This window comes from Lontra canadensis, unplaced genomic scaffold (assembly GCF_010015895.1).
Source record: "Lontra canadensis isolate GAN:19392208 unplaced genomic scaffold, GSC_riverotter_1.0 scaffold41, whole genome shotgun sequence".
Taxonomy (NCBI): domain Eukaryota; kingdom Metazoa; phylum Chordata; class Mammalia; order Carnivora; family Mustelidae; genus Lontra; species Lontra canadensis.
This window is the reverse complement of record NW_022631035.1, coordinates 13119028-13133954: the sequence shown is the minus strand read 5'-3', so window position 1 is coordinate 13133954 and position 14927 is coordinate 13119028. Positions and strand designations below refer to the sequence as shown.

Genomic DNA, 14927 nt, shown 5'->3' with positions numbered 1-14927 from the left:
GTGAGAGCTGGGGGAGGGGCAGAGAGAGAGAGAGAGAAACCCAAGCAGAGCTTGGAGCCTGTTGGAGGGGATGATCCCAGGACCCTGAGATCATGACCTGAGCTGAAACCAAGAGTGAGACACTTAACTGACCATGGCACCCAGGCACTCGTTTAGTTTTTTTAAAATCTAGAATAGTTACCCCTCCCCTTTTTGTTTTTCACGACAGTGAAGCATGGTACAGTGTTGGTGACATAGTGGTCAGCCTAGCTGCCTTCCATGACAGTGAAGCGTGTTGCTTGTTGAAAAATGCAGCTGAATAGAAAAATCCATAATCCACCAGAGATACCCACTTCATTAATTTTTTACTTTATTGTTATTATTATTTTAAGATTTTATTTATTGGGGCACCTGGGTGGCTCAGTGGGTTAAAGCCTCTGCCTTCTGCTCAGGTCATGATCTCAGGGTCCTGGGATAGAGCCTGCATCAGGCTCTCTGCTCGGTGGGGAGCCTGCTTCCCCCTCTCTGCCTACTTGTGATTTCTCTCTGTCAAATAAATAAAGTCTTTAAAAAAACCAAGATTTTATTTATTTAATTGACAGAGAGAGACACAGCGAGAGAGGAAACACAAGCAAGGGGAGTAGGAGAGGGAGAAGCAGGCTTCCTGCCAAGCAGAGAGCCCGATGTGGAGCTTGATCCCAGGGTCATGGGACCATGACCCGAACCGAAGGCAGATGCTTAACGACTGAGACCCAGGTGCCCTCACTTAACTAATTTTTAAAATAAACTTTAAAATTTGGAAAAATTTTAGATTGACAGCAAAGTTGTAAATGTAGGCCAGAGTTCTCATGTATTCTACCCAGTTTTTCCCATTGTTTTTTTTTTTATTGTTTTTTTAGTTTATACTTGAGTGGAGATTGCTGCTTATCTAAAATCAAGGTAAATATTCTAATTCACAGTCACTGTTCCTGTTGTTTCTCTTTTGCAAGTCAAAATTTTCCTAAGAGGTAGTTCTCCCATTGTTAATATCTTACATTTCTATGGTACATTTGTCAAATCTAAGAAGCCTTCATTGGAACATTAGTGTTAATTAATAACCAGATTTTATTTGGATTTTCCTAGAGTTTTTCCACTAAAACTCTTTTTCTGTTCAAAGATCTATCCAGGATCCATGTCGAACATAGTTTTCATGTTTCCTGGGCTATGACCGTTTTTCAGAGTTTGATTGTTGAAGAGTCCTGGTCTTTCCTTCTTTCTCCCCTCTCTCCCTTCCACCTTCCTCCCTTCCCCTTCCCTCCCTCCCTCCCTTCCTCCTTCCTTTCTTTCTTTCTTTCTTTTTTGAAGATTTATTTATTTGAGAGAGAGAGCACCAGGGGTGGGGGAGAGGGAGAGAAAGAAAAAGAATCCCCAGCCGGCTCCATGCTAGGCACAGAGCCCTTCCAGGGGCTCCATCTCACGACTCAGATCAGGACCTGAGCCAAAGCCAAGAGTCCAACACTTAACTGACTGAGCCACCCAGGCCTTGGTCGGGTATTTCATAGAGTGTTACAGAGTTTGGGTTTGTCTGATAGTTTTCCTCATGGCTAGACTGGAGTTAAGGGTTTTGGGAAAGAAGATAGTCACTTTTGATATATTGTTTCATATCTTGGCTTTTTTTTTCTTTTTAAAGATTTTATTTATTTGAGAGAGAGAGAGAATAAGAGCGAGCGAGCATGAGGTGGGGAGGTCAGAGGGAGAAGTGGCTCCCTGCTTGGCTGGATACCGGGACTGGATACCGGGACTCCAGGATCATGACCTGAGTGGAAGAAAGTCGCTCAAGCAACTGAGCCAACCAGGCGCCCCATATCTTGGCTTTTTATATAACATATTCAATACATGTTTTATAAAATGGGATTATATACTGTATTATTTTATAATCTACTTTTTTTTTTTTTTTTTACTTACCAAAACTTTTTTTCTTACATATGGGAGTAGGAAACTCTGTACTGAGTTTCAATCACCTACTTGAAAATGCAGTTTTAGAACATAGACTGTTGGTAAATTAGAGACAGCTTTTAAGAAGGATGATGGTGGTGGTGGTGGTGGTGGTACCATTTTGTTTTAATTATGCAGTTGGCTTTTTTTTAAATTGATTTATGTTTTGTTTAAAAAAGCTCAACTGTTTGGGATTATGATGTGTTTACAAGTCTCCACAGATAATCTAAAAGGGAAAATAAATACAAAGAATAGAAAATGTTTTTAGTAAAATTTTCTTGGTAAGCAGAGAACTTTTCTTGAAAGTCAGCCTTTTGATTTGATTGCTTCATAAATATGGGATTTAAAATATATGCATTTTTATTGATTAGTAAGCATGTTAGATGATTTGGGAGGAGGCTCAAACTTTTTAAGAAATAATTTAGAATTACTGAAAGAAGTCTGTCTCCAGTGCCCTGCGTGGTTCAGTTAGTTAAGCAACTGCCATTAGCTTAGGTCACAGTCCCGGAGTCCTGGGATCGAGCCCCGCATTGGGCTCTGTGGTCAGTGGGTAGCCTGCTTCTCCCTGCTCCTGTCCTCTCTTCTCTCTCACTATCTCTTTCTTGTTCTCTCCAATAAATAAATTAAATCTTTTTTTTTTTTTTTTTTTTTTTTTAGATTTTATTTATTTGTTTGACAGACAGAGATCACAAGTAGGCAGAGAGAGAGGCAGACAGAGAGGAGGAAGCAGGCTCCCTGCTGCGCAGAGAGCCTGATTCGGGGCTTGATCCCAGGATCCTGGGATCATGAGCCAAGCCGAAGGCAGAGGCTTTAACCCACTGAGCCACCCAGGTGCCCCAATAAATTAAATCTTAAAAAAAAAAAATATGAGTCAGGAAAAGTCAAACTAATAGATGGGGAAAACCCCCTCAATTTTAGCTGTTGATACAACTTTTTTAAAATTTAGTTTTTTGGCGGGCGCCTGGGTGGCTCAGTGGGTTAAAGCCTCTGCCTTCAGCTCGGGTCATGGTCCCGGTGTCCTGGGATCGGACCCCGCGTCCGGCCTTCTGCTCAGCGGGGAGCCTGCTTCCTCCTCTCTCTCTGCCTGCGTCTCTGCCTGCTTGTGATCTCTGTCAAATAAATAAATAAAATCTTAAAAAAAAATTTTATTTATTTATTTTTTTTGTTTTTATCATTTTAGTTACTAAGATGGTAGAAGGTCCATTAGGATGTTTCTTTTACGTATTTAAAACATTTTGCTTTGCTATATTGAATTCCATGCATTCTGGAATTTAGGAAAATTTACCTCTTCATGAAAGAGATTACTCAAAATGGAATACGATTGATGATCTTAGTTTCTAGTTTTCTTCTCGATAGGCTTAGTCTCTCTTCTAATGCTTCTTGCATGCTCAGAGATCTTATAAGAGTTTTAGAGAAAAATGCAAGTCTGGGTGAATATTAAATACAGTACAATGAATAAAACTTTCTTTACTTTGCAGAATATTTTGCTTATGTATTCCATAGAACCATGGCAGATTCCAGTTTTGGATAAAAACAGATAAATTTAAAGATAATACAACATTCCTCTTTATGACTTGGAATTCTAATGAGAACTGAATTTGGTACAGGACAGTTCAGTTCTTGGAATGCTTGGCATTCAGGTTATTTTAGGCCATCTCTTTGGGAAATTCAATTAAAGCATTTATTGAATGGCTTTAGTGAATTGAATGGTTGTCTTGGGGATATCAATGATATAAAATATGACCCTATTTATAAGATGGTTGTGTGGGCAGCCAAAGCATCTTATATATTTAATTCAAAATAATAGATGATTAAGAGGCGAAATCCTTCTATAGGAAGTAGTGCTGGTTTAGGAGGGAGAACATTTTAGAGAAGTTAAGTCTGGGAGCATTCATTAAAAGCCGAGTAGGAGTTAGCTTCAGAGAGAGAGGGAAAGGACATTCAGGCGGTGGGAAGGGGCACTGTCAGAGACTCAGAAGCTTGACTATCCTTCAGGCATGGTGAGAAAATTAGGCTCTAGCCAGGCCGTGGGTGGCCTGGAGGTCTAGTAGTGAGCCTGGACACTAATTTATCAGCATTTCAGAACCACCATGCCACCCCTGGAGTAATGGTTCCGAACTTTTTGTTCCCCGAGGAAGCATAACACACTTCTGCTGGCGTCACTGTCTCCCCACAGCTGGGCTGCTGGGTCTGGAGAAGGGGAGATGCTCTCATACGCTTTCCTCAATCCAAGGGGCTAGGTCATATGGGTTATTTTAATAATGTATCAATCTGGCTTTTCTGCTCTTGTCACAATACATTTACTTTCCAGTAGAGTCTTGTTTTCAGAGTAATAGAGTTTCTACTGGGAAAATAACAATGCATGAGGCAGATTAAAGGCAAATTATTGATTTTGTAAAAAAAAGTGAATCTCTAATTTTTTCCTAGCAGTTCTTCCTTTGTTTAAATTTTTGTTCTGTACAAAAAAAAAAAATTTTTGTTTTGTTAATCATGTAAAGAAACGTATTTTATTGTATGCATCTTTCAAGTTTTCCTATGGTTTTATTGCTTATATAACTTAATAAATTAAGGCCAACTTGGAGTCTAATCGAGACCTGATTGTATGGCTGTTTGTGATTTCTGTCAGAGTAGATAGTGGTGATGTTCATTCAGCACAGCTCATCAGTCTTCTCAGATCTCGACAGATCTCGACAAATGCAGTCCGATTCATTCTACCCAAGTTACCTATGAGGAAGATATTTTTGTTTGTTTGTTTCCCATTTGATGGGAACAAATGTATAAGACAGAGATACAGAAATCCTCTTCAGTTTAGATTGAAGAAATTTTATTTACTACTATTTCCTGCTGTTTGCTCACAGTTGATTTTTCTTCTTTGACGTCTGTTTGTAATCAAATACGCTTTAGCTCTTTTGAAGTAAAAGAGGAACATAACTACATTAACAAGAAAAGTTAATTTAAGGAAGATAACTGATTTTTTTTTTTCAGTAAACCACATTTCATGACTTGATTTCATGGTTGTCGGATGGTTATACTCATACAGTTACAGAACAAAGTCCACAGTGGGAAAAGAATGATGCTTTTAAAAATCACTTTCCTTTTTATCATCTGTTACTGAAAATGTCTTAGTCCAGGCCTGTCTCCCTACCACCTTTGTGGCGCACAGTTGATTTCATTTTTCTTCCATTATTTACTTTTGGTCCTGGACAAAGTACCTGGCGATAACGGAATTCTTCATAAGTATCCTATATTTGGTGTCAAGTGAGCTCAATGAGTGCTGTTTGGAGACTTTCTTTCTGAGCCTCCGTTCTTGCCTTTGAAACATACGTGGATGGAAAGGGAGATGTGTGTAGGTTTTCCATTTATTAACAACACTATCCTTCTGTATCTGTTTCTTTACAGTTTTTAAAAAACATGTTAATTGTGATATTGCGATTCATATTTTAAAATTTTACTTTTAAATCACCATACTGTAAAAGTGGCTTTTTTCTTTTGGTAAGAAAATTTTTTCAATTTAATACATGTCTAGTTTGTGCAGCTATCCCCACAGTCTGGATATACGCTATTATCATCCCAAAAAACTCCCTCATGCTCTCCTTGTGTAATTATCCATCCCCATCCCATAACCCCTGCAACCACTGACCTTTTTCCAGCCCTATAGTTTTGGCTTTTTGAAAATATAATACAAATGAAATCATACAGTATTAAACTTTTGAGACTGGGCTCTTTTACTCTGTCAAAGAATACAAACTTATTCTTTTTTTTATTGCTGAGTAGTTTTTTATCATCACTCATTAAGGGACATTTAGATTGTTTCCAGTTTTTAGCAGTTATGAAGGGAGCTACTATAAACATCTGTGTACAGATTTTTGTGTGAATATAACGTTTTCATTTCTCCAGGGTAGCTATCTGTGGGGAGAGGGGGATTGCTGGGTCATATAGTGAGTATATGTTTAACTTTTTAAGAAACTGCCAATCCTTTTTGTGGAGTGGCTGTACCATTTTATATTCCCACTAGCAGTGTATGAGAGTTCTGGTATTCCACATCACTGATTATATCAATATTTGGAATGTAGTCATTCTTATAGGTATCTAGTAGTAGTACCTAATCATGGTTTTAATTTGCATTTCTCTGATGACAAAAGCCATTGAACATCTTTTCATGTGCTAATTCGCCATCATCATATTTTTGTGCGAGCGTGTGTGGAAATTTTTTATCCAGCTTTTAATTTGGTTATTTTCCTATTATTGAGTTTTGAGAGTTCTATGTCTGGATACAAATCCTTTTCCAGATATGTGATTTGCAAAAAATTTTCTCAGTCTTTAGCTTTCTCTTCATTCCTTTAACGTGGGCTTTTAGAGGACAGAAATGTTTAATTTTAATTAGGTCTAATTTATCTTTTTTTTTTCCTTTTTTTTGGATTGTACTAAGATTGATAGATTTTTAAAACAAGTTTCTTTCCTATAAAGGTAGTGAAAACTAACTTAGTGTTAGGAATGGTCTCATAAAGTTGACTTTGTGGAAGGTGCAAATGTTATCATTTTACGGAAAGGTGGTGTTAATTAAAATACTCTGTAGTCTTAGGAACGTCCCTGACTTTTGCTTAACCAAAAGAGTTGATTGGCTTAGATTTGGGAAGATTTTCCTACTTTCTTTTCAATGGTAATGATACTTTTATGATGCAGAACTATGTAGGAAATCAGTCATGAAGACTGTGAAGATATTTTACATTCACATTTAATATTTTTGGAAGTGCCTGGGTTTGAGTTTCCACTCTTGGAAAGCATGGGAACCTCCATTGTGGGTTCAGAGTCAGTGTCATGGCTAAAAGCATGAACTGGGTCATACTGTCTGAATTTGAATCCTGCCTCTGTTGTTTATGGTACAACTGTGGGTAAGTAACTTTTCTGTGCTTCAGTTTCCTTCTCTGTAAATGAGATTGGAAAAATAATAATATCTACCTTGTAAGGTCATTATGGGGATTAAATTAGATTATGTAGCTCATTTTCAACAACATCCATCACACAGTAAGTGTTCAGTAAATGGTTCTTATTATTGCCGAAGTAGCTTTATGGTGAAGTCATTTAAACACGTTTTAGAATTATATTTTCAACAGGCAGAATAACCAAATATCACACTTTTTTTCCTCTTTACACTTACTGTTATTAGTAATCAATAACTGTGGCCAGTGCTATTAGCAATCATGTGTGTAGATACTGTTTTATGAGACAATTACCAGCTCCTTCTGTCTTTCACTTCCTGTAAAGTACTAATTAGATGTACATATACATCAGTTAGTTCCAACTGCCTGAAGCATCAACCTGAACTGTCTTAAACTAGAAAGAAATTTCTTGGCTCACCTAACTGCAAAGTTCAGGCGTAGCTAGAAGGAGTCAGGCTCAAGTCATGACATCAGGACCCAGTTTCTCCCCATTAGTCAACTCTGCCTTTTTCTGTATAAACTTCAGTTGTAGGCACTATATGGTAGAAAAATGGCTGCAGCGTATTCATCCCCTGGAGCCTCAGATTTTAGGTTCAGCAGGAAAGAACACCTGTCTCTTTCCCAGAAGCCTCAGCAAAAGTCTCCTGTCTCATTGGTTCTGATGGGGTCACATGTCTTACCCTGAGCCAATCTTGGTGTTTGGGGCTGTGAGGCTTGGATTGGCCAGTCATGGTCACATGACAGCCTTAGCTTCCTTGGTGCAGTCAGCTCTTCAGGAACTGCATGGATGACAGTAGGGGAGAGGTGACTTCTCAGAGGGAGAGGACGGGCTCCTATTACCAGGAAGAGGAATGGGTGCTGGTGGCCAAACAACTAATGATATTAGTCTCTTTTATAGGTCAGCAGCGGATTGCAGGAGTTCATGGATTTGGATTGGAACCTTGGTTTCTGATTCCTGCTTTCTTGCCTGTGAAGTTACATACTCTCAAGCCCATGTTCCCCACAGGGGTCAGAGTTTGTAGAAAATTACAGTGTTTTATGTTCTTTTTATGCAACTTGAATGTTTTTCTTTTTTAAGACTTTATTTATTTATTTGACAGGCAGAGATCACAAGTCGGCAGAGAGGGGAAGCAGGCTCCCTGCTGAGCAGAGAGCCTGATGTGGGGCCTGATCCCAGGACCCCGAGGTCACGACCAGGCAGAGGCTTAACCCACTGAGCTACCCAGGCGCCCCGCAACTTGAATGTTTTTAACAGGAAGAGAAGAATCAAGGCTGGTAGAGGGTAGCTTTCACAATAGGCAGATGTGGTACTTCTTCCTATATTGATGTGATTCATGGGACTCAGCTCCTTTCCCTGGACCTCCCTGTCCCCATGGGAGAGGTTCTCCTAGAGCCAGCTTGGTCAGTGTCTGCGCTTGGATCAGGCCGTTCTGGCCAGGCAGTGGATCGCGTGCTATTGATGAGGCTGCGTCTGTATCCCAGACAAGAGGGTCTGTCGCCCCACAGTGAGGTGTAGCTGGGTGCTGGCCTCTTCTAGGAGAAGTAGTTCCAAATCTCTTCATACCTATTTTCTACAGTCCATTTTAGCATGGCCTGTGACATTGTCTCACTCTGACTGGCAGTTTTTATTTTATGTTTGAGAAAGCACTTCATCTTTAGCAGCATGTGTAGCAAGGTCATGCTGTTTTCTGAAAAACCAGAGAAAACAGTTGAATAAGACCTGCTTCGTCCTGATCTACTCTATAGCCAAGTACCCCTAGGAGGTTCAGGTAGGACTTAGGCAGAAACTAATGATCAGGACCTGATTAATGAAGGTATTTGTGGTAGAAACTTTCACATCCTCTTCTGAGGTTGGCACTTGAACCTAATGAATCAGATGTTAACTCTTTAAGTGATGAAGCCACAAAACTTCTGCCTCTAATCTCTACTTACATGTTAATGTTACTGAGATTTCCCTGGCGAAAATGTTTGGTGACTAATGTTGGTAGGCGTCTTTGTGATCTCTCTTTGTAGTCCCTTTTAGGGGTTATCTCGTCTAAATCAGTGACATACAAACTTACTTACTTCTCCAAAGGCTGTTCTTCCATAATCATTATCAATTTATTGAGATGGATAAAAGGGATGAAAATAATACCTCTGTTAAGTAAGTAAAGTAGTTACGTAGAGTGCTGTTTTGTTTTCTATAAATACATTATTGTATGTTGAGATCAGTGCAGTGATTCTACTTTATTTAAATTGAAAACTTGGAATTTTATTTTTATTTATTTATTTAATAAAAAAAGATTATTTATTTATTTCACAGACAGGGATCACAAGTAGTCAGAGAGGCAAGCAGAGAGAGAGGAAGGGAAGCAGGCTCCCTGCTGAGCAGAGAGCCCGATGCGGGTCTAAATCCCAGGACTCTGGGATCATGACCTGAGCCGAAGGCAGAGGCTTTAACCCACTGAGCCACCCAGCTGCCCTGAAAACTTGGAATTTTAGGGAAATAACAATAGCTGACACTTAACTGAGCACATACTGTACCAGGCATTCTTATAAGTGTTCTATACATATTATTTTACCTCATCCTGCATTAACCATAGGAGGTAGGCATTAGTTGTTTTGCCATGTTAGAGGTAAGTTGAGATACAGGAGGTTAAGTCACTTGCCCCAGGCCATGCAGCTGGTGAGTGTCTGAGTGACAGAGTGACAGGACTGATGATGAGTGAGGGGGTTGGTTAGCGAGGGGGGCTGGTGGGTTTTGAATGCAAGTCCTCTGGCTCAGCCTGTGCTCTGGATCAGTGTGCTGCATTCTTTTCCTAAGAAAGATTTTAGCTTGTGGATTCTTAGTTTCTCTTTTCTTTTTACTTCTTTTTGTAGTATTTTCTAGATGTGGGCTGAGAGTTTTATAGGAAAGATTTGCTCATTCTGGGGCCTGTGCCCCAGAATGATATCTGTGGTTTATCTACTTATTGTTGCTCTTTTCTCGCAAGCAAACACTATATGCTTGTTTGTGTTGGTAGTTCTCAATCAGGAATGATTTTACTCCCCAGGGGACATTTGCTCCTGTCTGGAGACCCTTTTAGTTGTCATAGGGTGGAAGATACTACTGGCATCTAGTGGGTAGAGGCCAGAGATGCCGTTACACATCTTAACAAAGCACAAGGCTGTCTCCAGAAACAAAGAACTATTCGGGCCATAGTGTCAGTAGCATTAACTGAGGTCTGTATAGTAAGTTAGTGGTTATCTTGTCATGCCATTCTTATGCTTAAGGGGCAAAGTCACTGTAGTAATATAGAAATCATTATTTTTGATTTTTGTTTGGTAATTGATTTTATCCAAATTAATGCATGTTTGTATAAGGGGCATGAATACCAACTGTATCCTACATGTTTCAGCTCCCCTAAGTCGAACTGGGTCTTGTGGTCCATTGAAGGAGGGCTGAGGTAGTTGAAAGGGAGGCAGTGTAGAGACTGAGGACACAGTACTCTAAATATCTATTGGATTATTTATTTATTTAAAGATTTAATTATTTATTTTAGAGAGAGAGGAGGAGAGGGAGAGAGGGAATCCTCAAGCAGATTCCCTGCTGAGTATAGAGCCGGACTTGGGGCTTGATTTCATGATGCTGAGATCATGACCTGAGCTGAAATCAAGAGTTGGACACTCAACCGACCAAGCCACCCGGGCGACCTTATTTGTTGGATTATCTTGTGTAATTCACAACAAATACGGGTGTTTTTGTTTTTGTGGTTCTTGGTAAAAGTTAATTTTTGTGGTTCTTATTAAAAGTTAGTTTGTTAAATGTAAACATTTAAAATATCCTGTAATTTTTAAACTATGCTTTGGTATTTTTTTACTTAAAATTTCAAACGGAGGAAAGTAGAGAATATCGTATCCCATGTGCATACCAGCCATTTTAACATATGTTAACAAAGGCTGAAGTCCTTTTTGACTCTTTCTTGGTCCATTCCTCGGAAATTTCTACATTTTTTGACATACAGGTATCTCGAAGTTGAAGGGGCCCGGACCTCTGTGATGTCTGTCCTCCTGCCTCACTCGCTGCACCACTGTGTTTTGGGGGCCCATCCGCAGGTGTCTCCTCTCGGCTTTCGCTGCAGCGCAGAGGCAGCATGTGGCCGAGGAACAGCTGGGAGAGCGTGGGGCCAGGTGGTCATCAAAGCTGGAGAGGCCAGGCAGGAGCGTACACATGTGGGCTGGAGAGAGACAAGAGGGACAGAGAAGTCCCTGGGGCCAGTTGGTAAGGTGGAAGGTGGGGAGGAGCAGGAGCGAGTAAGGGGGGAGCGGGCAAGAACAGCAATCTCCATGCTTGACGGAGCTGGTGGCTAGAGGTCAGCAAGATTGACCCTTGGAAACAGTATCGTGATTGTCGGGTCACAGGATTTTAGGTCTTGTCTACTTGGCTTTTGTGCTCTTGCTGTGTGAGTGGTCCAGCCAGGGAGAGGTTGCACTTGAACCCTCAGTCTGTCTTCCTTGGACTGCCTCCTAGTGATCCCTTATTAATGGCAGTGCCTGCTGGTTCTTCACAGGACTTCTATATGAGAGAGTCCTTCCTTCCTTAATTATTTTTAAAGATTTATTTAGTTGAGGGGGTAGCCAGAGAGAGAGAGGGAGAAAGTGAGCCTTAAGCAGGTTCTGCACTCAGTGCGGAGCCTGACACGGGGCCTGATCTCACGACCCTGAAATTACAACCTGAGTTGAAACCAAGAGCTGGACACTTAACTGTGCCACCCAGGTGCCCCAGATTCTTTCCTTATTTAAAAATCTGTCATGCCCCATCGCCTGTGGAATAAAGCTCTCACTTCTTGTGGCACGTGAGGTCATTCATCTCTCCTCCTCCTCTTTCCCTGACGCAGCTGGAGTTTAAATCACATAGTTTGTCCTCTAGTCATTTCACTCAAACTCTTCTCTCTGAAAAGCCCACATACATTTTTCCTATCATCTCTGTGTGGTGAACTTCTGTTCACCTTTTGAGGCCAGCTCATGCCTTTCAGCAGATGGAATAAGTCTTTCTTGTAATTGTTCATTTGTGCTTTGCTGCTCTTGCTAGAATCGCAGTTTCTTGAAAGCGGTGATGCCATACTCCCATCCCTGACTTCAGTGCTCTGAGCACGGGGCTTGGCCTCAGGAAATCCTTGTTGAATTGAATTAATCAGCAGTTCAAACTTGGACTTTAGCCATTTTTTTATGTTGGTGGGGAAAATCCTGCTTGGTAGAGCTTTCGATGCTCTGCAGTCACAGTCACAGAATTACAAGACTGAAATCGGGAGGTTTGGATTATGAAACATTTCTGTGCCTTCTGGTTAAAAAAAAAAAAAAAAAAAGCCTTCATGGTTTGTTGCCCTCTGCAGTATTCAAAGTCATGTTTCATTTATACATTTGCCTCATGTATACATTTGATGCATTGTTTGTATGATACGGACTTATGGTTGACATTTTGCTTGGATCTTGGTAAAGACTTTGTAAAATATAAAAGAGAAGTACAGATTTTGTGGTATCAGTCACCACTGCTCAGCTGCAGCTTGATCAGAAGGCGGATTCAGAGTAACTACTTAGATAGATAATTAAACCAGCGGAGGTAGGAATGAGGTTACAATTTAGTAAGATTTTATTTCTTTTTAATTTTTATTTTTTTAAATAAAAAATTTTTTTTTAAGATTTTTATTTATTTGACAGAGAGAGAGAGAGAGCACACAAGCAGGGGGAGCTGCAGGCAGAGGAAGAGGGAGAAGCAGGCTCCCCGCCGAGCTGGGAGCCCGAAGTAGGGCTCGATCCCGGGACCACAACCCGAGCCAAAGGCAGACGGCCAACCGACTGAGCCACCCAGGCACCCCTTTTAGTAAGATTTTAAAACCTTCTCTGACTTGTTCTTTCTTCCTGTAGGATTTTTGTCCCTGAGTCATGGAAGACAGAAGAGCTGAGAAGTCATGTGAACAAGCGTGTGAATCACTTAAGAGGCAGGACTATGAAATGACCCTCAAGCACTGCACAGAGGCCCTCCTTTCTCTTGGCCAGTACTCCATGGCCGACTTCCCAGGGCCATGTCCACTGGAGATAGAAAGCATCAAAATTGAGAGTCTTCTTTACAGAATTGCCTCATTTTTGCAACTGGTGAGTAAACACTGTTGATAAGCCAGTTACGAACCATGTAAAAGGGACTTTTTCACAGAGTGGGGACAATTGTTGGTCGTACTCACCTAATTCTGGGCTGAGGAGATGAGTGACCTGGCTAGTGATTGCTGAATATGTTTAATTGCAGCAGCAGTTTTTAAGCCTTTAACATTGTACTACTGTGTAACATTTTGGATTATTCACTCATTCAGCAGATATTTATTGAGTGTATACTATGTGTTGGACACTGGTCTAGGTACTTAGTATACATTGATGAAAAAGAGAAAGATCTTCATGGTAATTTTTGTATTGGGGGACAGATAATAAACAACAGATATTATATGCAGGTAGAGACTTCAGATTATTAGAAGGTAGCACTCTGCTTGAACAAAAAGGATGGACAGGGCAAGGGTGATTGTGGATAGTAGAGTTAGGGACAGGTTGCAGTTTTAAATTGAGTGGTCAAGGTTGGTTTCACTGATGAGGTGACGTGAAGGAGGTAGGGGAGTGAGCCTTGTCAAAATCTGGGGGAAGAGCATTATAGGCAGAGGAAATAGTCTGTGTAAAGATCCTGAGGCAGAAGCCTGACTGGCATGTTTGAGAAATAGCTAGGAGGCCAGTGTGCTGGAGAAAAGTATGTAATGGGGAGAGGGTAACAGAGCTAGATCTTGTGGGGCCCTATAAGGACCTGTTTTTCTCCTACTTAAGACAGGGAGCTCTTGCGGTTTTTTAATTTTTTGTTTTTTTATTTTTAGATTTTATTTATTTGTCAGAGGGAGGAGCACTAGCATGGGGAGTGACAGCCCGAAGGAGAAGCAGGCCCCTCACTGAGCAAGGAGCCTGATGTAGGACTCTATTCCAGGGCCCTGGGATTGTGACCTGAGCCAAAAGCAGATGCTTAAGTGACTGAGCCACCCAGACGTCCCTCTTGTGAGGTTTTGATTAGAGGAGTGGTATGATCTGATTTGGCAGGAATTCTTTGGCTTTTGTTTTGAGAACAGGCTATAGAGGGGCAAGTGTAGAGGCAGGAGGACTAGTTTAGAGGCTGTGGGAATAATCCCAGCCAGAGATGATAGTGACTCAGACAAAATGGTGGCAGTGGATTGAGAAGTGCTTTGGTTCTGGTTCTGAGATGAAGATAGAGCTAGTAAGATTTCTTAATACATGAATGGAGGGAGTGAGAGAAAGGGAGAGGCACGGATTCCTTGCCTCAGTGTTGTTTTGTCTGAGCACTCGGAAAGTGGGTTTTCTTCAACGGCGATGACAAGGCTGAAGATGGGAGCTCAGTTTTGGACCTACTGCGGCGGAGGTGTCATTTAGATATGTAGCTGGAGATGTTGAGTAAGCACTCAAATACGCGGGTGTGGATTTGGCAGGGAGTCTGGGTCAAAGACATGGACTTAAGCGTTGGAGGCCAGTGGGTAATATGTACGTAAAGTCTTAAGCCTGGGTGAGATCACCAAGGGAACGAGTGTACACAGAGAAGAGGAGAGGACTGAGGACTTAGGTCCACAGTGTTAGGAGGCTGGGGAGAGGAGGGACCAGCAGAGCAGCCTGAAGGGTCACCCTTGGTGGAAGCGGAAGCTAAGGGAGGACGGTGTCCGGTAGCCATGTGAGGAAAGTGGATCCAAGTGAGGGAGTGTTGAGCAGTGTCAGTCGCTGTGGACCGAGTAGTGAGAGTTGAGAGTTGGCTGGGATGTGACAGTGTATCTGAATGGGAACATGGAAATGTCGTGTGTGTCTAACTGGGTATTGTTCAGGTCACTGGAGACCTCCATGACAGCAGCTTCCATGGAATGGGGGCGAACGTCTGACTAAAGAAAGTTTAAGACCGAGTCACGGGGAAGGACTCACAGTACATGAGTAAGACAGTTCTTGAGTTTTGTCCCAAAGGGGCACAAAAAGTGGGAGTGGTAGCTGGTG

At 41.3% G+C, this 14927-nt stretch overlaps 1 protein-coding gene across 6 annotated transcripts in view; it reads left to right on the top strand.

Moving 5' to 3' along the window:
* The window catches only part of HELZ (helicase with zinc finger), a 157072-nt gene that overhangs the window by 14703 nt on the left and 127442 nt on the right, over positions 1-14927 (top strand). For all 6 annotated transcript variants that reach the window (XM_032870803.1, XM_032870801.1, XM_032870800.1 and 3 more), the window contains one exon: positions 12777-13004. In XM_032870803.1, the coding sequence (XP_032726694.1) occupies positions 12795-13004 (210 nt within the window). In that variant the 5' untranslated portion in view covers positions 12777-12794. The remainder of the gene's footprint in view (positions 1-12776; positions 13005-14927) is intronic.